Below are 27,675 nucleotides of genomic sequence, written 5' to 3'. Positions count from 1 at the left end.
GGATTGTACTGAATTATTAAAAAAATGTCCTGCTCACATTAGAAGTTTCCCTTCTTTATTAATATGAACAATTTTATTTATTAACCTAGTATATAAAACGCTCAAACAGCATTGTTTTTATAATTTTTTTTAGATTAATGAAACGCCACCTGGTTGAGATGCAAATTCAGATGTAACCATTGTTTCGAATAAAATTTCAATCACTTCAAGAGTTTTAATATCCTTTTATTAGCAATATTACACAACAGGAGAAAATTAACAAGGGAAAAATAAAACGGAAAAAGGAAAATATGTTAATGTTCGAATATGTATTTATTAAATTTTACATTAAAATTACAATAATTTAATAATTTGAAGTTCCAATTGAAGCTAATTAAATCTACGTTAAAGAGGGCTTCATCTAAGAGAGTTATGGAGCCAAACAGCAAATTATAAAACGACTAATAGCTTCTTTCAGTAATCATCCCGGTTTTATAAACGACGGTTTGTCCTTTCAGGGCATTCCATTTAGAATATCACTTATGAAGCTATCAGGATTGGAAACAACATCTAACAGACCTGCAACATAACAAAATAAGACTTCCATTCATTATTGCTTTAGTAAAAACTTACCAGCTACATCACAGAACTCGGAGAAGGAAGTGCAAGGTAAAAATTCGTCAGTGTATGCGGAAAGCAACTTCTCAGAAGCCTTCATTAACGCTTCGTCGTTATGACGAATATAGTCAGCTAAATTGTTCGGCCACTGTTCGTCGCTGCCGTTAACATTTTTGAAAAAGTAATTGTAAATACCATCTATTAGAGCGAAGAATACCAAATAAGGCTTATAGGCGGCGTAGGGTTTAACCTGTTTGTCGGCAAGAATGGGAGACACAGCTGCATTAGTCTCCCTTTGCAGGTGTCTTGCCTGGGCCAACACCACAAACCGTCGTAAATGGGTTAGCCGATGTCGGTTCCACTGACGTAGAGAATGCAACAACAACGACATCGTTGCCCAGTACAGTGGCCCTTCTGCTTCATAAGCTGATTCTACCCACTTTTCCGTGTTGCTCGTCTCCAGGTAATTCATCAGACTGCTTTCTTCACGTTTGTTGACACGGGTCCTAAAAATTACAATGATCAACGTCAACATTGTACACAACTCAACAACTAATTAAATAAATACTAACGTGTTAATAACGTAGAGCGCCACATGCACCAGGTATGGTACGACGTGCATGTTGGATTGCGGACCTCCTCCGCCCGTGTCTTCATGGAAGGTTCGTTCAAAGGCGAATCGCATTAACAGAAGTTTTAGGTCGTGGACGGCACTCTGATGGCCGATGTCTCTGTGATTGGTGCATTCTTGAAGATAGGTGTTGTGGCGGGCGAGGCAGCTGGCGAATGCGGACTCGGCGACTTGCGGTCCCCATAACGGCAACAAACCGTTGCATTTAGTATTAGCATTTTGCAGTGCGGCCGACTCCCATTCGTCACGCGCCCTCGCTAGACGTACTGCACTCATGTGGCAATCAATATGCACGACGTTAAAATGACTGACTGTGGTGTAACCGACTGTTTTGCGGCCACCTCCCTGAGCTTGTGAACCGATGGAGCTTTTAGTGCTACTGCTGCCACTGCCACTACTTCCACTACAAGGAGACTCGTAATCTTCCACATTGCAACGTTTTGTAAACGTGTACACACCCAACACCTTGGTGGGTTGGTATTTATAACCCTCACGACATATGCAACACACCAGTCCAGATTCTTCGCCCAATTCTTCAATCTGTTGCAGGATGGTAGACTTTGCCGTTACCTGTTATAAATAAAGATACCGTACAGATTATTTGAGACCAAAAAAAATTAAAATCAACCGACCTGTCCTTTGTCATTAGTTCGCATACCCAGTTGTCCCAACTGCTTCTCACGCATTGCCATCGCCAGTCTCTTCTTTTCAGAGCGAGTAAATTCACGCACCTCTTCGATCTGTTTGGCGACAGTCGCATTGGTGCATAGCGCTTCGAGTAAATTTTCAGCTAATGAACCGACATGTTCGTCCGACGAAACCTGTTCTAGTCTGTGGATTATTGGGATGGTATCCGCCGATGCTATAGCTAATTGCGTTTTTTCGTGACTGTGAGCCAGCCCGGTAAGAAACCGAAGTATATACTTAAGTGATGGTTTTGAAATAAAGTCTTTAAGCTCATCACTGTCGGTCCTAAGCAGTGTAGGTTTAACGCACGGCGCATGCACCGTGATATATTCCAAGGCATCCTTCACTATGTTTAGCGATACAATATAGTCCTTCAACGTGTTGCCAATCGCATTCTTTTCTATACCTGTTATACGAAAGAAGTATAAAATTAACAAGTAATCATTATTACATTAAGTATACTAACCATTAGTTAAAACGCAAAACATCTCAAGCCGATACTGATCATCGGAAGTATGGTCAATGTCGAGTGCATTAAAATCGGAGAGTACGGGTAGGAAGTGGTCGAGTAATATTTCCATTTTAGCCGGGTTGCCGTAACAAAGAGCGGCAAGCACTCGTGTCAAATGTACTAAAACTGGTCGGTTTTGACGCACAAAGTTGGACGAATGAGTGTTCGAGGTGCAGCATTTCAGTAACGAGCGCACGTACTCGGGTCCGCCGAACGTACAATGGGACAGTCGTTCAAATTTATCAAGTGGTTCGGCGGTGGCTCTAGACAGTACAGTTTCCATAATGTCGAGCAGTTGTTCGGTAATAACAGCTGCTTGCTGCTGATTCTCCGCACCTCCACCTTCAAGGCACATTTGTAAAGTACGCAAGAACACCTCCATTGCACCTAATTCGGGACGAATCAGTACTTCTCGGCAACGGTTTACTTTGACGCTAAGTCTGAAGAGTTTGAGCAAGACCTGGAGCAGAGGTCGTGCCCGCCATACGTTCTGAATGGCTGCTAAACGTTGCACCATCGCGTCGAGACCGTCGCAATCATCTGCCAACACATTCGCCATTCTATACACCTCTTCATCGTCGACCGCGCTCTGCTTATTACTGCTAAGTGTCTCGACGAATTCTTCAGTAGCATCGCCAAGCAAGCCACGCATTCGGTAAACAATTCGCATAGCATCATGATCACCGCCCTCTGCGAGCCAAACTTTCTTGTATACGTCCCGGACAGGTAGATCCAGAGACATAATCTTGTTGTTGACCAATAACTCCATACCGTTATCATCTTCTAACAAGGCAACCAACTCACAGTCTTGGCATATCTTATTCTTGACGTCGCGCATCAACGGTCCGAGCCCGGCCTCAAAGCTGGAATACGGATTGCCGAGCATACGACCTTGTAAGAAGTCCTCTTGTTGAGGATCCTTTTCTAACGTCATATAGAATTCCCCTACATCGTTCTCCTCCGGGTAGATGATAGAACAGAGCCGTTCGAAGATAAAGACAGGCGTCAGCATATCCTGAGGCCCGCAGCCATTTACAGTTTCAATGCATACAGCCATGAACGCCCTGGTTTCTTCTTCGGTACCAGTCGTCATTTCTTCCAGCAATTCAAGTAACTTCTCTTGCGTATCGTCGATGAGGCGAGTGCGCTGAACCACAAGCCGTCGTAATGCCAAATATCCATTAAGGACGGCGCCCACCAACCGTCCCTTATATTGTCTGCGGATCGCAGTGTCGTCCAGGAACGATGCTAGCAACTCCGTCAATTGATAGAGCGCGTAACCTTGAGCTAGATCTGAAGTAAGGGTACTCTCCTCGAGTCGGTGCAATTCCTGAATTTCTTTAGTGACTAAACGGGCCAAGATGTTAAGTACGCCTTGCAGCGCCAGATACTGCTTCCACGGTGAGTCCTGGATCAGATTTTGATAGAGGCCTAGGAACTCTGCAGAACTTTCTCCTGCAGCGCCCAATTCTTCCAGGAAGTATGTCAGTAAAACAAGGATCTAAAAATTACAATATAATTTATATTAGTATTATTATTACTAATTGTTCCAATAATGAAACTAAAATCAAATGATAATTACCTCCTTTTTCCGTTCTGGCGTATTACATAAGCATTCGACGATGTTACATGCAACTTGCCTAGCAAGTCTGGAACTAGGATTGAACAGTACGGACTTTATCCACGCACAATTGTCCAATTCCAGTCGTTGACAAATATATCTTTTTATGTTTTTCCTCCATCGTCTACTATACTTTTCCATCAGGTAATACTTTCTTATCTGAAAAATGATAAACATAGTATATGCAATTAAAGATTAAAGGATTACACACCTCATCTTTTGCGTTGGGCAGTGACATACCACCTTCAATCTTATTCAAGATCCTAGCCTTCCATCCAGCAAAGGTGTGATCTGGTTCTTTCGCCAACCATTTGTTAACATCGACTGTGACTCCGGATACAATATTGAGTCTTGATGTGGCAGCAGCCGAAGATGTTGATGCCGCCGATGAAGCCCCGTTCGTCTTTTCCTTGACTGATTTCTTAATGTTATTTGCTTCAGGAGGGCGCATAAGAGTTTGCAAAATCTTCAAGCAAGGTAAAATAATGGATTCCATTATTAGCGGATTACGTGACTCATCGCATGCTTTTAAGAACAATCCCATCATACAACGTAACTTCAGTTCCCAGCAGTCGTCTTCTTTTTGCACCATTGCGGCCAAAAGTGCTATTTCATGACGCACTCCTGTGCCTAAGTCCACAACACTCGGTGCATGACCTGAAAGACTTGGACGAATCCGTTCCATCAGTAAACTACACAATTCTTCTGTGGACATAGGATTATCTCGAGTCAACACGCACAATAACTGACGAACCTAAGGAAATGATTACTTGATTTTGAGCTCGAATATTAAAAAATCGAAACAAACCTCTTCTTGTATTTGAACGCTACCCTTACGTAGATTATTCCACACCAATTCTTGGACAAGACCTCGCTGACATAATATTTGTCTAGTTTTGGCATTGGTGGCTAATGCTCGCAGCAGTGTAAGACAGTGTTCTGTTGCCGCTGACGAACATCCGTAACATCGATTGTTGACGCATACAACATCTGTATTCGACTCGTCCTTTGCCTCGGATTGTTGTTGTTGATGCAATTTGAGTAGTGGCGCGCTCACTGGCATGTCAATGTCGCGGTGTTTACGATCGTAAGCAACTAATTCTTTTCGAGATACCAGTACCTATTAAAATTGTACAATTTTTAGTTTTCCAATAATAAATAAACCTGGGTACAACTCACCTTCTGAATAATTTTACTCAATTCTTCAAAGGACGTCTTGCAATCGTTGCAGTATTGTTGAGCCAGCATTTGGATAGTCTTGTTAACCTTCAATTGATTGCTAACCGAGGCAGCAGCTGTTACCGCACTCGCCGGTTGGGAGGAAGCATTGGAGCCGGTGCCACTTCCCGCAGTTCCAGAGGTTGAAACTTCATCCAACCTTCGACTGCCATCGGAGCGGTGTTCTGATATTTTAAGTAATAAAGATTCCAGGGTCGGCTTGTTTGCTATGAGCTGCTTATAAACGCGATCCGCCTTCTCTAACAATGTATTAATACTAGACACCGTTTTCTTGCGATCTTCGTCTGATTCAATGGGCTCAACAGCACAACATGGTCTAGCCAACAGGACAAAGTCGAATTTGGCATACTTGCAGAAACCACAAGCATGACATAAGAATGGGTCCTTCTCGTCGTAGTTGATGGCGCGACATTTGTGACATTGGAACACGTTTTCACCGCAATTAGCGCACACGCCTGGATTGGCGGGCACGGAGGCGCTACATCTGGGACATTGAAGAGTCTCACTGGAAGCTTGGAAGTTTTCATAGAAATCTGCGTATTCTATCATAAGATTGCAGGCGACTATTGGCAAGGGAAACTCGATCTTGACTTCGGCTTGGCCCGACTGTAGAGTCACTTTCTTAGCTTTGTGCCAAAGCGCCGGTTTGTTTTTAAGTTCAACCACCGCTTGCACCGTGCGATTGTTATAGTAGATGTTGATTGTTCGTACCATCTTAGTGCGCTTTAGATCTCCAATGCGCACGGTTATGCGGCTGATTGTGTGGCTACTAAGCAGTTTAACGATGGTGGTCGTGGTGGTGAACTTTGAATCTACCTTGATTGAACCCAATTTGATGGTGGAGAAAGGCACTTCTGGATTGTTGCACACTAGACATGGCTCAGATTCCAAGTAGTAACCGTCCAGATCAACGAATTGGCCCATGTGGGCGTACAAGTTGGCATTAGGATGATGGGCCAACAGTTCATTTTGAATGCGTAGCACATTAACTGCCTTGTCTACGTAATCGGACACTTGTTCTGAACCCTCATTGATCTGTGAATACTTCAGCGAAAAGTATCCCAATAAGTCAACGAATTGAGCAGCTTTGCGGCCGTAAGCAGGCAGCAGGGGCCATAATTGCCAGAGAAGCTGCAATAACGAATCTTGTTCGGCTGGTTTCGAATTCTTGTACACGGCTAGTACGAGGGCATGGGCTTGCCATCGAACACTGGTCGTATTTGTTTCTAACATGTAAGTTTTGACAAATCGTGCAAAAATCTGAAAATTAAATATTACAGAATTATTTTAAGAAAATTTTATTATTTTAAAAAAATTATCCTAAAATTAAACATCAAGTTGAATTTAATATAAATTAAATTAAATTGACCATTTTACTGCAAATTGTATAAACTTACGAAGATAAATAAAACTAACTTACTTCTCTAGACACCTGTTTGTTAATCTGTTCTACCAAAGCGACGCAACTAGATTCTTCAAACAGTGCTTCGGCAGCAGAGTCATCCGATTTTTCTCTTTCTTTGCGGGAGACTGTGGACTGTTTGTTATCGGACGTTGTTGGTCTCTTGGGCACCGATGATAGGCCAGCACCAGACGGGGTACCATGCACGATGGCACACTGCAATAAACCCAAAATGGTTGGCGCCACTCCTTCGTCTAACAAACAGCTAACACGCAGCAGGAACGGAATAACGTGGTCATGATGGACACAGAAACGCTGCCAATTACCCGTACGCATGGTCGCTATCTCCAGACACGCCTTAAGGTGTTCGACAAGTTCGACCAGCGAGTCGTAAGGTAACGAGAGTGCATGCTGAGCCTCCACGTCCTTGCGGTAGCCACCACGTGCACAACACTGATCCGCACCCTTTACGTGCGCATCGAGAGCGTGCAAGTCTCGAAGTTGTCGATATTTCTCCTTGTTGCCGCAAATGAAAAGCAGTAACTTGCGCACTTGGCGTCGTAGAAATGGTGTTTGAGTGGTCATCATGTATTCGCACAGGTAACGATACCAAGAGGAATCGAAAGCCACATTTACTGGTTCAGATATTTCGGAATTTTTGTGAGCCTACAATAAAAAATATTTATTTAAATAAAAAAAAAAACGAAAATGCACATAACAATTTACCTGATAGGGCAATCGCAGTGCCATTTCGGTAAGAAGTTGCGGATAGGTGGCAAAAACATCAATAGCATGTTCTTTAACAAACTGGCGTAAAAAGAAAGGAGTCATATCGGGTGGTGGATGCGGTAGGTGCTCTTTAAGGAGATTACCACCGACAGTAGAGCCGCCAATATCATCATTGGAACTAGCATCATTTTTCCAGTATTCTAATAAGGCCTGTAGCAGCCTATTACAATAGCCTATGATATCAACGCGTTGTAAGAACGTTGCAGTAGTGCGACACACGAATGTGCAATTGTCAGTATTAGAAGATGACGTTGGTATAGCTGTAGAAGTACTAGGTTTGCTTGAGGCTCCACCCACAGACGAAGCCGTTGACGAAGATGTCTTACATCTCGACATGAATACACTGAGCAACCGCATCAAAATTAACTGAACTTCGCGATGCTGAGTACGTGTACAAACATCCTCCAAGTTGGGTTTAGAAATTTGCAATTCGAAAACGATTGCTCCCAAAAGAGTGTTTAAAGACATGCAATCACGCTCAGAATGACCGTCCAAATCTGCAGTGAGCTGAAGCACCACCTGCAAAAACGGTATAGCCCTGACGCCGTTGACTTTGCGAAGTTTCGGAAGATATCGAATCAATCGATCCAACAACTGAAGTCTAAGCATGTGCAATCTGCCGCTGTTTTCAGATTCAGCGGTGACATCCGAATCGTCCTGTTGGTGAATCTGGTCTACTTCAGTGGCACCGCAATTAGCGTTGGTTAGGGAGCTAGTGTCAGAGCGGGACACCATCGTAATCGTCTCTTGAATGTTGTCGCCGTAGGTGGAACTGCGACCTGATACGTTGTGTTCGCCAGCAATGCTTTCAACCCCACTTCCGCCGCTTTCTGAGCCGGCAGCACTGCCCCCTTGTTCAGCTGGGGACGTTCTCAATGTAGACCCGTCCGTTGCTGCAGTAGATCCCTCATCGTCCGAACCAGCTGCGGAAGCTGTGGTGTCACTGAGATGGCCGGCTTCTTGAGCATGTTGAATCTGGTGTGCACCACCTAATCCTTCGTTGCCCATCACTTGAACTTGAAGACCTTGCTCACCGCCGATTTCGTGCTCCTGTAATTCAATGTAATATAAATGTGCCTCTACAATTATGTTCTTTGTCGTTAACTTATAATGCTTAACGTACCTGGAGACTTAAGGCGATGGCTAATTCTACCATGGTTTCGTCGTCAGCGTCTGGTGGGATATCAAGGAGAGGCGGAAATCCTACGCCACCGCCTAAGAGTGCCTCCAGTGGGTTAATATGTTGTTGCTGATGCGGATGATGTTGCTGAAGGAGAGCGATTGGCTCTACTGCTTCAACGTCCACAGCATACTGATTTGTTCCACGACTGCCTTGCGCCTGTTGTTGGTGGTTGTGATGATTATTATCATCCTCTTGGCTCGAGTGTGAAACGGCTGATGTCGTTTTGCCATCGTCGGTGGTCGCTTCACCTTTGGAAGTAGATGGCGAAAAGCAGTGTGGTGGAGGCGGGGTCGGTATGAAAACACGCTTCCGGCGTGCCCTCGGTTTCAGCACTTTACACAATGCCTGCTTCGCACTGAATGCGATGACAGGATCGCTGCACAACAATAGTTGTAAATACACGCCTATTGTTACATTGCTGTATGTATCGCAGCTGTTAAAGGCATGCACGATTTCCACGAGAGCATGAACGACTTGCTCAGCATGTTTGAGGCCTGGCACAACTACTGGAGCCAAAGCCGGGTTCTCAGGATTTTGAGAATGCAACGTCCATAGTACATCCATCAATAACAACAGCAGGTGGTTGTTAGTGCGTGGTTCTTTTGTTGTAGGTGGTTCCAGTGGATCATCAATCACCACATCCTGTAATGATTTGGCTATTAATAATCCATATATCAAGTGACATCTTAGAAAAATTAAATGGAAATGACAAAATATTTTTAATTTTTGAATGTTAATTAGTTTTTGTAATCCAAAATTCTTCTGATCATTAAAATTTGTTTTATTTGTTTTATACACACACAAGTGTTCAAGTTAAATTATATTTAGATTTTTTGTCTGTTGATGATCTATGAAAAATAAAACAAATATAAACAAGATTAAAGGATAGAAGAATTTATGAAGTTAAGTGAATGATAATTTAAAAATAATCCAGAATCCAGAAGCTTACTTGTATTGATGTATGGGCGTCAGCAAATTTTACTAAGTTTTGTGGTCTAGCCACGGCAATGCCACGCACAATAAGCACCAGTCGATAATAGCTTTCAGCATCAATGTCATGCCTGGGTTGAGGATCGTCGTTGGACAAGTTCGTTTGAGACCCTGTTACCATTGCTGTCAAACTGCTCAGAACGTGTTGTAATAATGCCTGATCCTTATACACATGATAGGCTTGTTTGGATGTGTGAAGTGACGATAATAACGCCTTTGCATGAATTTGAACGGTGGGAGGGGTTGGCAACGTCAAGAGGCGTGTGGCTATGTTGAGAGTACGTGGTCGGTACACGTTAAGCTTCTCTTCGGGTACTGACGGTAGAGAAAACGATCCTTCGAGGGATTCCAAGATACCGACGGTGAGACGTTCGAGTTTAGAAAGAGGGGCAACACCCGCATTTTGTTGTTCAGTATCATTAGTGCTGGGTGCATTTACCACCTGAGCACATGTCGAATTTGCAGAAGTCACAGCTTCTTCATTTTCCTCTGGCCATCCAAATGCATCTTTGGTTTTACCATACACCTGTATAAAAATATTTGTAATAAAAATTTGTAATAAAAATTGGTAACTTATTTAATTTATTTACCTTTATACTGTCAACCATAGTGATAGTTTCAGGATCTTGGGAGGGCCCAAACAGTATGGTGAGTTTTTTATCAGCTTGAAGACTTTCCTCACGCGAAAACGGGATATCATACCAGCGACTGCGAGTCACCGACATTGACACAATGCGTCCGAACACCTCGACGAATGAGGGAACACGTTGGACATCCTGCGAACCAACTAACACACGCACGCCTGTCATAACCATGGTCGATTCGTTATTTGTGATCTCTACGGTGAAACCTAACGGACGGTTACAAGCCACGTACAAACCCGTGGTGTTGAGTCGGTGCTTCAGTTGTGCCATATTGTACACTTGAAGCAAGTCATTACCACCTATTTCTACATCATTCATCGCGGTACAATGTTCGAAAAAGTCTACGGGAAAGGTTACCGCGTTCGATGTCTTTCCTCCGCCACCACCCGCCTTAAGAGTCTTTTTCTTTTTGGGTCGTTGCCCAGCGGCGCTTGTAGCGGCAGCCAACGACGGTTGAATGTTAGCCGACATCCAGAAGCCGGTGTGTTCCATGCTGGCCATGAACATCTTAAGACTGCCGTCTTCGCATAATAGGATGAGCGTGGTTCGTAACTCGCTTCCCGAGTTGTGTCTTATGGCTACCATGTCCATGATTTTGGCTTTGGAAGGTACCACCCGTATCTCTTGGATGTATAAGGCATCCGGCTTCAGCATGAGCACAACGGGATTGTTCGTCGATTGCATGGCGCAGCACACCAATCCGGGATGGTTGGGAATCTCAGTCCACTGACAAAGAGGTTGTGGTGACGGTGGATTACGCGATCCGTTGTTTTTAGAAGACGTGCTACCACTGCTTCCAGTGGTGCTATTCGTATTACTTGATGCAGGGAGCGTGATGGGATATACCACAGTAAGTGAAGTACTGTTGGGATTAATTGGCGAAATAAAGCTTTTACCTGCAAGTACCAATGTTTGAACATATTTCTTAAGAATTTTAGTAACAAGTACCTTGAGAATAGCTGTAAAACAACAACCCTAGAGTGTGCGAATAGTATATGCTGACGCCGCCTCCAGCAACCTGTCCATTCACGTCCTATAAAAAACCAATCAGAAATTGTATGTTCAAATAGCTAATAAATATCTCACCACAAGATCTAAGTTGAACACATCAAGCGTGTTAGTAACATAGAAGGAACCATGTTTGGCCGAGCTGTCCTCATTGAGTAATTCCGTGTAGATATGCCCAGGGGAAGACATTAATAAAATATGGTATGTCCCGCTATTGTACATGAAGGTACAGTCTCGAATTTTACCACTTGGTACCAAGAAATAATACTGTGGGCTAAGAGCATCCTGAGATAAGTCGTAAATCTTGACGAAATCCGCTGTCACTAAAGCCAATTTTGTCTGAGATCCGGGGAGCCATATGGCCTATAAACGTTTTAATATTAATAAAAGCAGTGTAAACTAGACAAATTTACTACCTTAATAATAAAGTTACCAGTCTCTAACTGTGGATGCAAGACTAGATGGTCCGAAACGGCACCAGTAGATGTAAAGGTGAGTACATGGCAATCTTTGAGTCCACACACAGCCAAAAAGTCTTCATTGCAGAGGTTTGCGGAAAGCGATACGACGGTGAATGGTATCGGGGCGGAAGCCAGCCGAGTCAATGTTAGCTTACGGGTGGACGAGTCGGCTTGCTTGAGAAGTGCGGACAACTGTAGCACCGTGATCTTGCCCTTTTCGTGCGAGACGGCCAAGTGCTGTCGTCGACCGCCCTGAGTCGACGTCATACAGCACATGGCGACGCGACGCACTATATGCGCGGAGAGGAGCTGTCGAATTGTCTGGCCTTGTTCGCCGGCGTAGCTCATACGTACATTCTCAAAAGCACCTTCTTGTGAACCTAGTGTGGGCACCATAAGTTGATCGGTGTGTATGCGCTTTTTATCGTGGTCTGCAGCATGTAGACGTTGCAGAGCGCGCACTGCCCTCTGATGGCAACCGACCGCGGAGTTTTGACCGCATGTCGCTTCCACGGTGCCCATTAAAGTGTCGGCCAACCTCACCAACGCACCCGTCACACCGCTCTTATTCAAATAATGCTGGAGAAATTCTCGAGCACCATCTAATTGCTTTGCGTGACGGTGATGGCGTTGGTGATGAGCTGACGCTGCGGCTGCTGTTCCATAATACGCCACTCTATCGATGAATGTTGGTGAAGACGTACGTCTGCGTAACGAGGACGTCAGCATGTGTTGTTGATGATCGGTACTTCCAGGGAATGCGGAGGTTACTGAAGATGATGCCAAACCGGCGACAATGTTCGAGCCAGATGCGTTATCGTTTCCGACGTTCTGTTGGGGACTACGTTTAACTAGTGCCTGACATGACCCGTCCTCCTTAGCACCACAATCGCAGAAGAAGTTTCCAAATTTAGCATAACTAAGATCGTGACCTTTGTGACAGACGCGTGCACAAATGGAGCACACACCAACGCCGTCCAACATTTTACATGTGTGGCAATGATACCAGTGCTGATTCATGAATTCCTTCTGAGTGACTGTAAACGTGCATAACTTGTTACACAACGAATCCTCATCCGAGTCGTCTCCACTGTCCTCTTCCTCATTATTCGCATCCTCGGTCCATTCGGTTTCAGCGTCGAGAGGCATTTCGCTTTCCCACGGTGGGCTAAGTGCTCTAAAACTGCCAGACGAAGTTTGGTGCGCACTAGCAGTTGGTGTCTGTAAGGATGTAACAGAAGCCACCACATCACTCACATAGTCTAGAATACAGCAAGATGCTTCCAACAAAGCATTCTTGTTAAGAAAGGCACAGTCGCCGCTTTCAGCAGCTGCAGCAGTTGCCTTCTCGAGTGCTTCTCTTGTAGACGGATGATCGTTGCAGATCTCAATCCATTCTGCAGTCGCTGGAAAAAGCAAGGTATGGCCTTTTCCTGTACCTGCATCGGCCAGCATCGTCATAACCACCATGAGATCAGTGAATCCAGCCCCTTCTAATTCCGGTGATAAAATGTACAAACCCAAAGGAATCAATGCCTTTAAAATGGTCACGGCAACTTCTTCCGACACGTTGCTGTTCTGTTTTACGATGAACGAAGTGAGGGCCTGGAGCAACTGGCTGTTCTCTTGAACAAGTGACTTCTGGTCTTCGTTAGTGGTGCTGGTGGGTCGGGCCGGCGTCACTGTTATTATGGCCGTTGACTGATTGGCTTCATCATTTTCATCGTTGCCCTGTTGTGTAACGGTCCATTTGCCGCTGGTGGAGGAAATACCAGATGCACTTGTGTTCATTAACTTGTTGTCAGAGCATTCACCCTACATACAACAAATATACATATTATTCAGTCAGTTAGAAAAGTGATAAAATTTATTCAATCTTTATTATAGGTAAAAATATAGATTTTTTTTGTTTTAAGTATTTATGTTTCAGACATAATAATTATATCTGTAACTGTCTTAAATTATAGTTGCAATTAGGCTTCATTATATAAATTATAATTTATTTTTTAACATTTTAATATTTTTTTATTCTATGATAAAATTTCTTTTTGTGTTTCAGGATGAAATAAACACCAGTTATTTAAATGAAGTTGAAATAAGAAGAGGTAAAACTGATTTGTATTTTATTAAATAATATCTTCTAATTTAATAAATAATACACGTCAATTTTAAAAATTTAAAAACCGTATAATTTTAATATTATATTGATATTAATGTCATTAAATAAAACATATAATTATGAAAAATTCTTACCTGGGATGAACCAATAATAATATGTTGTAGCCACGTTTGTAACTTTTCAGGTTCAACGTTAGCTAGCTTACTAATACTGGAACACAAATAATTGAGACTCGGATCGGTAGAGCTCTTATCTGCTGCCTGAAAGAGTTTATTAAACAGATGGAGCACCCGAGTGCTATACTGTTGCGAAACCTGCGGACTTGATACTGACATCAATACTTTAACCAGGTCCCGATCAGCACCCGTGAAAAATGCTTCCAAAGCCTGACGTCCCGAGGATTTTTCAATTATTTTCTCGTAGAACTGCAGACAATTGTAAAGGACCTTTTCATCTACATTAACGCTGTAGTTTGCGTTGTTCGGTGATGTACAGTTGATAATTAGTCTGTAGGTGTGATCAAGAACTGTAAGATACACACGCTTTTGATGTTCATCCGTCTCTATGTCTCCAATCATTTTGTCAAGCGTCTTGGACGCCGTCTCATACAGGTACTCCGTTCTCAGGTCGAGTGTAATCGAGACTAGCATTTCGATAGCTTTGTTTTTCGTATCAGTGTTTTCGATTTTTGGTGCATGATCACAAATAAATTTTACCAAACATTGCAGTAATCGTTTCAGGGACAAATTTATGTTGAATGGGCAACTCATTGATAAACTTGACACGTGAGTGTCGACTATTTTCAAAATAAAACCCTCCGACGGGATGACATCGTTTCGATATGCACTCTACAAGAAAAAAAATTATTATTTATATTATCTGTAAATACTTTTACTTTTTTATTAATTTACAAAATTAAGTCAAGTTCACTATTGTTTAAGTTTATTAACTGTAAAATATTTTTATATTTAAATGTAAACAAATAATCGGTAATCTCACCAATGAGATATCGTCCAAAACTGAGTTATTCCACTGCTGTTGTACAGATGCAACTCCAGATGGTAAGAGTCCTGTTAGTTCAGAAGCAAGACTGTTGGTAAGCATGTTTTTGTTTGATGCAATCGACAACATATCTTGCAAACCCTCAAACTCGTGAAGATTTAGCTTAGTCGCTGCCTCACTTTGTTCCACCACTGTATGAACCAAGGACCACCTGAAGAATATATTTTTCACATTTTTGTCATTTAAAAGTTCTTTCAGAACTCACCTAGTACATTGTAGTATGGCCTGGGTGAGCCGCAAGATATACGGTAACAGATCCTGAACAAGAGCAGCAGCTTCAGTCGAATATGAAATCGTCGGTGTGGTAGATTCGGTCGCTGAGTTGACACCGCCACTTTCAGATTGCTGCAGCTCATCTAGTGACACTTGCACCTTAGCTAACAAGCTGTCCAGCAATATAAGATTCCAAAGAGGTGGTAAATCTTCCTTAGACACAATTCCTTTTTTCAAATCGGGTGTAAGGGCGACAATACACTTCTTAGCGTTGGCGATGTCGTACTTCGCATTGTTTACAACATCAGACACCGATTTCAGAAGTTTTTCAGTGAGTTGTGTGTACATTCCTTGTTTTCCCAAACAATCTTTGAGCCAACGACTGAAATGCTTGTTTGATGCACGTGGACCCCATATAAGTGAATGAAGTAGAAGAGGACATGGTGAAAGGCTTTCATTGGCTGCCAACCGTTCAAGATAGGACACAGATGGAGGTAACAACTGCAAAAGTCTAATAATTTATTTATTAGTAAAGTATGATTGTTTTAAGTCTTAACCCTTACCTCCAGCAAATAGTGAAGCAATACTGTGTAGCACACAAACCTAAAAATGTCATTTTGGACATTTGTGAGCCCGTTGCACGAATATAAGTTACGTTAAGTATCTTTACAAGCGCATCCAGTAGAAGTGGATAACGAAGCTTATCGGGAGTGCCAAGTACAAAGTTGCATGCTAAACCATCTAATTTAGGTACCTCCTGATTACTCATCTCGACGTTGGTGAGAACGTAAAATCTCGGTTTCATGGCGGTATCGTCTGTGGCAGCGATTTTACGGTAGTTATCTTCGATGTCCTGCCACGCGGTGAACATTCTAGTCATATTGTTCTCCTTGTCTTTGTCGGCGGCTGGTGCATGCAAATTAGTAGCATAGAATAAGTTCCAATGGATTTGTTCGAGAAGTGAGGTCGGCGCGTCGTATAGATGTTTCATTATGTAGTCGAAAAGCAACAAAAGTCGAGACAAATGGAGTAGTTGTGAGTCACGCATGGGACACCAAACCACTTCGGAACAACGCAAGACGCCTCCCGCCATTAATAATACCACAGACTTTTTCTGCATGAGGTTCAGTGAATGGAAGAGATACAACAACACCTGGGCATGCTCCACGTTCAAATCTATCAAACAAAATAAAAAAGGAATTCCAATTATTCTCATAATGATGGTTGATTTTTATTCAAACATTAACAAGCTACTTCCTTTAAAGTGACGTAAAAGAAAATGATATTTACCTTCAGCCTCGGCATCAGGCACATTTGGTGGGCAATTAAGAACATTCTCTATAAGAGTATTAACGAATTTATGCCAAATGCTGATGACAGACGCTTCTTTCTCGTTCTGTGGACGCAACAATAGCACTTGAGCCAAAACTGCCAAAGTCCTGGGATAGACTTGAAGTGGCCAACCGTGTTGTACATCCGACGTCCACGGTGATACACCTAGATGGTTAAGCAAACACGCCTGTAGCCCATTCAAGTTGCTGTTTGTAATCAAGTTATGAGTGAAGCGGGAAAGTGCACCGGAGAATTCGCAGTACAATTGGCCGAGGACAGCTCCAAAATACACGGATATGGTGCCTACTTCTGTACGGGAGGTCTCTTTGTCTAAATCTCGAATTATAGCAGCCAAAATAATCATTTGCTGCTCGGTTAAACCGTTCTTTACGTAGCGAGCCACATACGCACTGCGAGAACATAGCAGATGTCGGTCCAGGAATTGGAATATATTCGTAGCTAAGGCGATATATCTGCAACCAAATTTATTTGTTAGACCTAACTAAATACAAGGTGTTACAAATTGGTTCTTTCTGATATTTAAATATATGTAAATATTTCAGCAACAAACGGAGATATTATAAAGTGATTTATGTTAATAAATGTTTGAAAAAAGTTGAGTTCTGAACATTTTTTCTTCATCTTATCTGAAAATGCTTGTAACAGTAAGAGACAACCAATTTGGAACATTATACATGGCTTTAAAGTATTTAAATGTTTCAAGTGAAAATGAATGCATTGCATTCACACATACCCATGAGCTTCACCCTTTTGAGGAACAATAGAATTTCCAGATGAATTATGTTCACCACCTGACATTGCAGCACAACCTTCTGTAACTCGCTTTGAGTCAACATTATCTGACGTTGAGGGACTCTTTGAATCCCCAGGATCAGGCGGAGCTATCGTCTCTTCAAACCACTGACCCAGGATTGGTTCACTGTCATCATCTAAAAATATAATATTCAAAATAACTCCATAAACTTTGAAATTAATTTTGCACTACAATACTATAATAATGAAGTGTGAAATTATTTAGACATTGTAATGTCATCACTCACCGTCTGTGGAGCTATCATCTGAACAAATAATCATGTCTTCATAATATGTGGTCGAGTCAGATTGACTAAAGTTATCACCTTCAGGAGGATGTAATCTTTTAAGTGTACATGCTTTTCTATATCCCACAATTGCCAAATAAAACAGGAGTTGGTTGAGAGGTGCGGCACCTAAAATACGCGCCACTCGCTGTAGCGCTGTGAACTGTCCCATAACAGACAGAGGTGCCGGCTCAACCTGCACCTGTGCTGATGAGGCGGTGGTACCACAGCAGGCCTCCAGATGTAAATCATCGAAAAGATCACTAAGTAGTGAAAGGGCACGAGTGGCCAACGCCACCGACAGTACACCGAAAGATTGTTGAAACTTTTGGAGACCCGAAGAGCGTGGTGTTTGCGAGATTGTTACTGAAGAGGAACCACTAGTCGCGCCTTTGCATGGACTACGTCCTTTATCCTCACGACTTTTATCTAGAGACGATGAAGACGACGAAGATGTAGTCGAAGAGGATGAAGTGCTGGCCGTCAGATGGGCTTGGAGACCACTTACCAAAACCCATGCGCCGGCCAATATATAGTTTTGATATATCTGTAAAATATATTAAATTTTATTTTGCCAATATACAATAAATATTATAAACATACGTGACCACCAGCTCGTGTTGAGGATTTGATTGCATTGCCGACGTACGCATACATATTAAGTGCCTCCTCTACTAGCGCCACTGCGTTTATGTCAAGATCGTCTTCTTTCAGGCCAACAGTGGCTTGGGCTTGTTGGGACTGCTGCTGCTGTTGCTGAACCGCACTTTTAGGCGATACTTGAGCGACAGCTGCCAAAACAGCACTGGCAGTCGCCTGAGCCACAGCACACTGAAGGACCGCCATCGTTAGATTACATAACTTATCCAATTTGCTGGTGGTGAGCGGCTCAAGAACTGGCAAGGTGAGCGCGGACATCGCCAGCTTTATCTCGGTCAAATTTGACGACAACCTCAATATTAACAAACAAATAATGTTATTTTAAAAGTACAATAACTTAATATTATTCTACTAGAAAAATCAATGGACAGTCCAATACTGAATATCACTATCAATTTTTTTTTCTACAATTTTATTTGATTCTGCACACAAACTTTTAAAGGCAAAAAAATTGCGAATGTATAAGCAAACAAATTATTCACCAACATTTATAACAAATTAATTTAAAATACTTTCGCTTAGATAAACGTATATATAACAATTTTAGGACCACATATTTTTTACTCATAATCTGAACTTCAAGAAAGACAAAACATATTTGTAAACATTTCAATGAATGATGTAAAATGATGCAATGATATCAGTAAACATTAACGGATATGAAAATAGTTAAATGATGATTACAATGATTGGTTATTTTATGTTGAATAATAATACAAGACACTATTTCCTTTGTATAATTTTAATGTTTCACAAAATATATTTAATATATTTATAATATATATTACTAAATTTTGACAATACTAAAATATTGCACATATAAAACGTTACAAGTCAGAGATCAGTTAATACTTTTATTCATATTCAAAGAATCAAGAAGAATTCGCCAAATATTGACAAGAAATTTTTTTAAATAATTATAAAGTTAAATTGAACAACAGTACTTTCATTATTATTTTTTTTTTTTTGCAGAAATATTAAGCATCCTTCCTGATTCCCCCTGCATATATTATTACATCCATTTACAAAATATTTAAACAAGTTGAAATAGATTTCATATAAACTTACCCATTTCTCAGAGCTGTGGCCTCTGAGTGGTTTGTTGGAATACTGAAGGGTTTTCCTGCCAATGCCTCTTCTACTTTGGTTTTAGCTCTTTTAATTGATGGTAAGCTCAAGCACAGATCAACAAGTGTATCACCTGCCCTCAGTGCTTGCAAGCTCTCTGAATTAGTCTTCAAAAATAATTTCTAAAACAGAAAAAAATTGTCACCAACAAGTTTATTTGAATTTTAGCAGATAACTAACATTGATTTCTGATGTAGGATCATTACTTGGTCCAGCCTCTGATGTAACAGGAGCGCTGATACCACCCTGATCACTACTGACATGTCCATCACGTAGGGGTAATGTCAGATGTTCAAATATGCTGACAGATAAATCTGATCTGGTTTTGGAACTTTCCTGCTTATTGCTAGCATCTTTTTCATTTCCTAGAATTATGAGGTAAAACATATAGAAATTTCTATAAATACAAAAATATTTTACTGATTTAGTGACAAAAATAAACATATATTATTATAGTTATGTTTTAATAACGCATTGTAAAGGGTATATCAATAATAAAAGCATATAAATAAAGAAATATATTTCAAAACACTGTATTTAAAAAATGTATGCACAAGAAAATAGAAAATATAGATTTCCAATAAGAAATTAAATTATTTTCAATTAAGAAACAATTATCTACATATATTTAATAAATAGTGGGAATATATTTAAGGGAACAAGAGAAAAATATCTTGACAAGTTATTTCTTATTTGTCTTTTAAAATTTCATTATATTTTATAGGGAGAAATTAAATTTTATATGGTTTTGAAAATGTAAAGTAAATATTATAGTGAAATTATACAACTTGCATTATATGTTATAAATTTTAGAATGTTACACACCTGTGGGTGTCAAATTGGGGTGTTGCGGTGGATTCTCCCCTTTCATGATGTCTAGCAGGAGAATAACTTCTGATCTAGACAGTGGGCCAGTCCCTACACAAAGCACTTGCACTGCATTTATAATTCGTTCAATTTGGGCACAGTTCTGTTGAGTGTCACTAGCACACAGTTGCAATGTATTCAAAAGATACCTTAGAAGTACTTGACTTCCAGCACTGACTGTTTCCAATTGGCTGGCTGTTACTAAAAACAATCCAAAATAGTTTGTTAGATAATCAGCTTCTGGGAGTACATTAGAAAAAGACTTAGTAATTATTGGAGTGTTTGATGAAAAAATGAATAAAAAAATCTAGAATCCAGTGAGATAACCTAACCAAAAAAGCGGATGCTTACGGTTTTTACTGTTGCTGCCAATATAGTTCGAAGCGAGACACGCAAATGAATTATAAAAATTCCTATTTGTCTCTTTGTTGCGAAAAATTTCCGATTCGCTGAAACAAAAAGCCACAATAAACAAAATGTCGAGCGACTTATCTGGTCACTGTCAGTGTTTATTTATTGCGTACTATTAGGCCGCATCGGCGACGAGCCCCGATTATAATAAAAATGGCATTTTCTCACCTTTTCACTAACGCCGAACATAATTCGATCAAATCTGTCCTGTTGAAAGTGTCGCGGTTCGGCGACAAGAGTGGTTTCAGTATCGCGGACCAATCGACTCCGCCACTGCTAGCGGCCATTGCATCTGCCATTTGCAAATTGACGGCGATGACAAGTAGATTCTAGGGACTTTTCGCTGTATGAATTGGGGTACGTTGGCAACGAAACACAAAAAGGTTTTCTATGACACAAAAATACACTCCCGTCACTTCGAATTTTCACTAAATAAATTGCTATGTTAATACTGTTGTGGTCGTAATTATTTCATCTCCAGCATAAAACACGATTTAACACGTTTTGACGTTTTGTATAACGTGAATATGCCAAAATTTTGATCAAGTCACTTTAATGTGATGTTGACATTTTATGCAGTACAGGGTGAATCCTTTTTTGAAATGAACTTGAAGAATTCATGCCTCAGGTTTATTCAGAAATAAACTTAATTAAATTTACCTTAACATCCTGCAAAGTCATTCAGCTGTATAAATTGTAAAGTTTTAAAAGTTATCACTGAATTTCTAGAAAAATACATTTTAAGCACATTTGTAAACTTTTGTAATTACACAACTTTATCCATCTTTTTTGCTCGGTAAATAGAATCTATCTATATCCTATATTTTGTAATATTTTAATAAAACTCGATTTCAACAATTGTTGTATTAATTAATAAAAATGCATATACATCAATCGCATCGTTCGATCCTTTGAACATTTAAACAATCAAAATAGAAATTACATTTCTTAATTTGAATATTTGTAAAGAGTATCGAGTCCGGACCTGCCTATTTGCCAATATGTTATCAATCTTTCTGCACAACCGAGTCTTAAATAAATAACTAATATTAAATATAATTGAAATTATTTAAAGTAACATCTTAGTTACAAACGTAAGCTTTTAAGTTTTTCTATCCGATAATAAAACCACTCTGATACAGTTACAGAATTGTTTCCTCCTCCACTCCACGCCCTCTATAATTTTTCCTGGTATAAGTGTTTTCCTGCTTGTTTTGATAACATGAAACATAATGTATTTTTTACACATATCACAATAAATTAACAAGGTGGTGAGTGGAATTCAGTATTAACACCCAAATCGTTTCTAACCACAAGCAAATTATAATTGTTTATGAGTTTTTATGTTTCAGCCACTTTAAAAATGGCTTTCGCCTATAATTTAGAGGCAAATGACGAGCTGTGGCGAGAATGTGCCCAGTGGTTGACACAATGGGAGCTAATAAGACCAGACCACAGAGTAAATCTTCCAGACTCCAGGATTAACCACTTCGCTAACATCCTTCGTGATGGAGTGTTGCTGTGTAAATTGCTTAACAAAATTGACCCAGGATGTATTGATATGAAAAGTATTAATCTGAAACCAACAATGGCTAGAGTAAGAACTAGATCATTTATAATTTAACATATTTAATAAATTATGTATATTTTAGTTTTTGTGTATACGCAACATAAGAACATTTCTACAAACTTGCCAAAGTAGTTTTAATTTAAAACAGAATGATTTGTTTGATGAGGCAATGCTATTTGACTTGACCAACTTCCATAAGGTGCTTTGCACACTATCAAAAGTCTCCTTGCATCCCAAGGCCCTTAGGACAAATATCAGGTTCGTTTTCCCCTTTATTTTAATATACCTTTATTTAATCACTTATCTGTTTTAGGGGATTTAATGTGCAAAAGGAGAACACAAGAGAAGAAGATGAAATCTATCAGAGTCTACAAACTGAGTAAGTTTAATTTTAATAAGTCTCATACTGATAAAATATTAAAAGTGGAGGTAAAGTAATTTTATTTTACATTGTGTTTTTCTGTGAACCATAGCGCGTCTAATAATTAAATCGTTAAAATTATATAACAAGTGTTAACGTTTTCATTGTTTAGCCGATCAAATAAGTGAAGACAAAATCGTTATTTTTAGGATAATTGCAAAATCCAGTATTAATAGAAACATCTGTTCATGTTTAGCTATTCTAACAATAGCTATGTTATCTGTTTATGAATTTGTGTGACCACAAATTTATTTGCAATATTTTGATTAAATTAAATTTCCAAATACCTAGTTTTATGTTAAATAGATAGATTTTGAAACGAAATAAATTAATCTGTTTTATGAATCAATGTTCAGTATCAGAATCAAAAGTTATTTGATTTTACTCTTAATAAAAACTACTCAGAAATATGCTGTAAGTGGTTTGGTCGGTTACTGATTTGTTGGGTACAGAGTGCTACCACTAGGAATGTCGCGGGCTGCGTCAGGTGGTATAGGCGGATGTGGTACGTCCGAACGTAACGGCTGGCTACAGTTTACAATCCCTTGCAACTTATCGGAGGAGCGGGAGGAGCAGGCCTACGAAGACCTGTGCTATGTAACGATCTCGGCTGAGCTCTACGATGAGGTGCCCGCCAATTTCACTCTACTAGCTAGTCGTTGTTCGTTGTCGTTTTTATTTCGTTATCTGTTTCTTTGTTCCAGTTAGAATAGAAGTACACGTATTTAGGTTGCAGCACGTGGTTAAACAAAATTCGATTACCATTCTATTTGTGACGATGAATGAACGACTTTTTTACATTTTTTAAATGCGTGTTTGCCAAACTTACTTAGCCCTCACGAAATATTTAAAAATATAATGATTTTGGGCCAACACATCCGATTCACATCGTAACTCTTTAAGTTGTTTCTGATAAGTTACAAACAGGTTTTTCATTCAAGTCATTATTATATATTTTGTTAGCATCTTATTTATAGTTGACAAGAGAGCGAGTTCAAATCGATGGATTTGTTAAGCTTCTGTTTAAATAATTTTTTGGTTTAATTTAGTTACGTATTTGAGATTGTTGCATGGCTATTTCTATGTTGTTATTGTCCAGAGAAATGACTCCCAGGCCAAGAAGTGTAACAGAGGAGTACGAGGACATCTATCATGAAATACTTATCGATCGTTTGGGTGCATCAAGGAAGGATGAGGTACAGTCGCATGTTTCTTCATTTAATTGACTTCGACTCCTCATTTCTATATAGCATGATTTGTTGTCTAATAATTATAAGTGGTAATAATATTATTTCGAAATAGCAAACCCACACATATGAGAAACGAGATTTTGTTATCAACGAACTACTTGACACCGAGAAGAATTATGTGGAAGTACTGACGAATCTCAAGAAGAATTTCATGATCCCTCTTTATCAATATTTGAACGACGATGACATGCGCACTATTTTTTGCAACATTGAAGTAAGTTCTAAATTGTCGATTTAAACTTGAAACATGATATTCTATTGCATGGTTTTAGGAACTGCACGAGATACATTCTGCCTTCTACTCAGAACTGGTCCAGATTAGAAATCCAACACCAGGCACACAACCGCCAAAATTATCCAGCATATTTATGAAATACCGCGATAAATTTCTCGCCTACGGACAATACTGCGCTAATCTACAACATGCAACATCTAGACTTCAAGAACTGTGCGATAATAGCGAGCATTCGGATTTTAATAACGAAGTAGCGGTGAGTACCGTACCATCTCCCTTATTGTACTTGAAATCTAAATTGTACTGATAATTATTGTTACAGAAATGCGAAAAGATGGACAACAATGGTAGATTCAAGTTACGAGATGTGCTTTCAGTACCGATGCAACGCATACTGAAGTACCATTTATTACTGGAGAAACTCATAGAAAATACGTCGAATGTGAGTAAAACATGTAGATAAATAAAAACAAACGTTATTCACCCCAACCAATTAAATTACAGAATCATGAAGAGTATATAGCTTTAACACGTACTCGTGAAATTATGTTGGATGTAGCGGGCTACATCAATGAAGCGGCTCGTGACAGCGACAACGCCACAGTTATTAAAAACGTACAACAGTCAATCGGCGATTGGGTTACCACAGCCGGTGATCTTCCTTGCGAGGAGTACGGACGTCTACTCAAAGATTGTGACCTGCGAATGAAGTACCACGAAAACAGTCGTCCCATCAAAAGTCGCTACGTATTTATCTTCGAAACATGCATTATCGTATGTAAGCAGCAATCGAAGGGTTTCTCCTTCCGTGAAATCATACGGTTGCGCGACTTTCACGTGGAAGACGGTCATCAGCGCCAGACTCTTCAGCGGGATTTGAAAATGATGAATCAATTCCATCTGGTTCGAAACGATCAGTCGAGCGTTATTACCGTGTTCGTGCGAACCGAAGATCTGAAACGCTCGCTAATGAAAATATTGAGAGACGCACTCGATAACTTGAAACCGGCAGTGGCGCAACGTACCAACCATCAGTTGGAATATACTACTTTTAAGAAACCCACCACTTGTCACTTCTGTTCGAAATACTTGCGAGGACTGATCTACCAGGGTTACCGTTGCACTAGCTGTGGCGATGCTTTCCACAAACAGTGCATCGCTAACTTAAGACGATGCATGGGTCACGCTAGACACTCCCGCATGCATGAACATGTGCCAGCCCCTGGACTAGCACCTTCGCCACCACCTGTACCACCACCCTTGAACGAGGCACACGGTGACGATCCTCTTCGCCATCAATTATGGTTTGTCGGAGAAATGGACCGCCAATTGGCGGAGACAAAGCTGCGTGGTCGCAAGCGTGGCACCTACCTTGTGCGTATTCGCCCGAAAAGTAGGGAGCAGGACCGTTACGCGCTTTCGCTTAAGTATTTTATTAATTTATATCCATGTAACGTTAATTTTACTATTTTTTATTATTGCAGGACTGATGGTACAATGGTAAAGCACATGAAAATTATGTGTACTGAACCTTCGAATAGCGACTCGGTTAAATATTACTTGTCTCCCTCCAAGTACTTTAATAGCATAGAGGAATTAATAATCAACTATCAACATTATAGTCTCAGGGAAAACTTTGAGAGGTATTTAAACAAAAATAATTTTTATAATTGAACTAAATATATAATTAAATAATTTCTAGACTGGCGGAAGATACGATTCTACATTGGCCATATCGTCAACTTGTCGCTATAGTGATTGAAAGCTTTAATTCCGATGATGATCACGAGTTATCATTGACTGAAGGCGAAGAGGTCTTTGTCATCGGACGTGAGGGTTACAGGGATGGATGGCTTAAAGGCTATAACAAAGATGATAAGGTCGGATATTTTCCTGAACAAAACGTCTCTATTGATAGAGAAGCGATATATGATTGACTGTGAATGCACAACTAGACTAGTCCTAGAAACGAATATTTGATAGACTTATCAATAATTTAAACACTTCTATTTACATCTTTCACGACGAGTATTTATAGATATGTACTGAAGACATGAAATTCACTCTTCTATATGTGTAGACAAACAAACATGAAGATGACATGCAAATTCGGGATAGGACGAAACTATAATATATCCGTGCCATTTTAAAATTAAATAGTCACGTTTTCATTAACATTAAATCGTACAACTACTTACTCGCTAGGACAAAATTAATAGTATTACTTTAATATATGAATATTATATAGGTATAATAAATTGAGGGAAAGAAATTGAAGCAATGATGATAGTGCCAAATATTAAGCTAATGTAAATAAAAAGTTCCTTTAGTAAATTGATCCCGCTCCGTCTTTGTTTAGTCGGTCGTCCATTTTTATCTGACAGGGTTACAGTCAAGCAACGAATCGAAAATTCTTATCGACACAAAAATAATTTATCACTCACAAAAAAGAATTATTTAAAAAACTAATATATGTTATTTATGTATCTAGAAATTTATATCCAAAATTTATCTTATTTCTATGAAGTTTATAAATTTGAATTTCGTTATATATAGCTACTTTTGGAGAATGTTATTGAATAAAGTGGAATCAATTTTGCTAATGTATGTTATCTGTTAAGTATTTATTGGCATAAACACTATTTGTTCATAAATATATATATGAGTGTTCATTTATACAGATATTTAAATAAAATATTTAATTAATTTAGTAGTTTTATTTTTGAAATATTATACACACTGTATACATGAAACTACCCTTGTGCAACATGTAGTAGTTTCACATATTTGACAAAATTTTCCAAAGTTTTGAAAATCTACTTAGGGGCTACTGATTGATTCAAAACGATTTTTTTCTGGGTTTATTATTTATGAAAATTATTACTAACTTTTTTATTTGTAAATTTTTAAAAATTGACATGAAGAAAAGGTTAATAACAGAAGGGTTATGGATGTGATAAATAGTCTAATTTGAATTGTTAAAATATTATGAAATTATATCTTTTGTTGTTCATCAGAAACATCTTATGGACCACGAACGTGAAACAGCCTGTGCATATTAATGACACAACAATTTAAAAATTTCTTTTATGTTCTGAAGTACCCTTGGGATATCATGTATGTTATTCAATTCACTGTGCGTGTTCCCGGTTGTTATAACTTCGCTTGTATAATACCCAATGGATTTCACGTAACGTTACATAAGATAATCAATGCAAAATTCATTGATTTACAATTTGATGTGATTCATATTTAAGTTATAACTATTTAATGGGACCAATATTTTAAGCGACTAATACTTTTAAGGTTATACATTTATGATTATTATTGATTCAATAATGCGAAAACATTTTATTTATTTCAAATAATTGTGTTTCTGTCTAGAGAAGAAATACATGTCAAGTATGTCTATTTCTAATCAAAAAGTGATTCAACCATCTTCAAACAAAAACCAAAAGTTTTATTGTTGTTACAGTTTACCAGAAGTAACGTGTAATATTTCACTTTCTTAAAGTAATGATAATCTTCAGAGTGCCGTTAAAAT

General features: G+C 39.6%; 2 protein-coding genes across 4 annotated transcripts; one reads left to right on the top strand and one right to left on the bottom strand.

Moving 5' to 3' along the window:
* Positions 1 to 293: 293 nt before the first annotated feature.
* LOC109593854 (E3 ubiquitin-protein ligase UBR4) lies at positions 294 to 21,013 on the bottom strand. The gene is made up of 30 exons (XM_049964762.1): positions 20,824 to 21,013; positions 20,596 to 20,693; positions 20,203 to 20,445; positions 19,558 to 19,742; positions 19,318 to 19,499; positions 18,193 to 18,541; positions 17,551 to 18,136; positions 17,244 to 17,439; positions 16,448 to 16,962; positions 15,721 to 16,333; positions 15,150 to 15,668; positions 14,882 to 15,095; positions 14,017 to 14,730; positions 11,719 to 13,578; positions 11,381 to 11,665; positions 11,243 to 11,327; positions 10,241 to 11,190; positions 9,610 to 10,176; positions 8,601 to 9,302; positions 7,415 to 8,527; positions 6,707 to 7,354; positions 5,227 to 6,546; positions 4,856 to 5,167; positions 4,259 to 4,801; positions 4,009 to 4,206; positions 2,382 to 3,927; positions 1,861 to 2,321; positions 1,170 to 1,798; positions 613 to 1,103; positions 294 to 558 (listed from the first exon to the last, which is right to left on the bottom strand). The coding sequence occupies exons 1-30, from the start codon at positions 20,952 to 20,954 to the stop codon at positions 494 to 496; spliced, it is 16,320 nt and encodes a 5,439-aa protein (XP_049820719.1). The 5' UTR covers positions 20,955 to 21,013; the 3' UTR covers positions 294 to 493.
* A 639-nt stretch (positions 21,014 to 21,652) lies between these two features.
* Positions 21,653 to 26,837, top strand: LOC109593850 (protein vav). Of its 3 annotated transcripts, XM_020008964.2 has the most exons (12): positions 21,664 to 21,749; positions 21,798 to 21,926; positions 22,008 to 22,252; positions 22,308 to 22,483; positions 22,539 to 22,604; positions 23,099 to 23,273; positions 23,949 to 24,110; positions 24,169 to 24,387; positions 24,454 to 24,573; positions 24,636 to 25,558; positions 25,616 to 25,774; positions 25,834 to 26,837. In XM_020008964.2, the coding sequence occupies exons 3-12, from the start codon at positions 22,019 to 22,021 to the stop codon at positions 26,066 to 26,068; spliced, it is 2,469 nt and encodes an 822-aa protein (XP_019864523.1). In that variant the 5' UTR covers positions 21,664 to 21,749; positions 21,798 to 21,926; positions 22,008 to 22,018; the 3' UTR covers positions 26,069 to 26,837. The 3 variants fall into 3 exon arrangements, with proteins under 3 accessions (XP_049820720.1, XP_019864523.1, XP_049820721.1); XM_049964763.1 differs by lacking the exon at positions 21,798 to 21,926 and having other exon boundaries at positions 21,653 to 21,749; XM_049964764.1 differs by lacking the exons at positions 21,664 to 21,749; positions 23,099 to 23,273 and adding an exon at positions 23,746 to 23,842 and having other exon boundaries at positions 21,779 to 21,926.
* The last annotated feature ends 838 nt before the right edge of the window (positions 26,838 to 27,675 follow it).

Source organism: Aethina tumida, chromosome 3 (assembly GCF_024364675.1).
Source record: "Aethina tumida isolate Nest 87 chromosome 3, icAetTumi1.1, whole genome shotgun sequence".
Taxonomy (NCBI): domain Eukaryota; kingdom Metazoa; phylum Arthropoda; class Insecta; order Coleoptera; family Nitidulidae; genus Aethina; species Aethina tumida.
The sequence above is the reverse complement of the archived record's forward strand: the minus strand, read 5'-3'. Positions and strand labels throughout refer to the sequence as shown.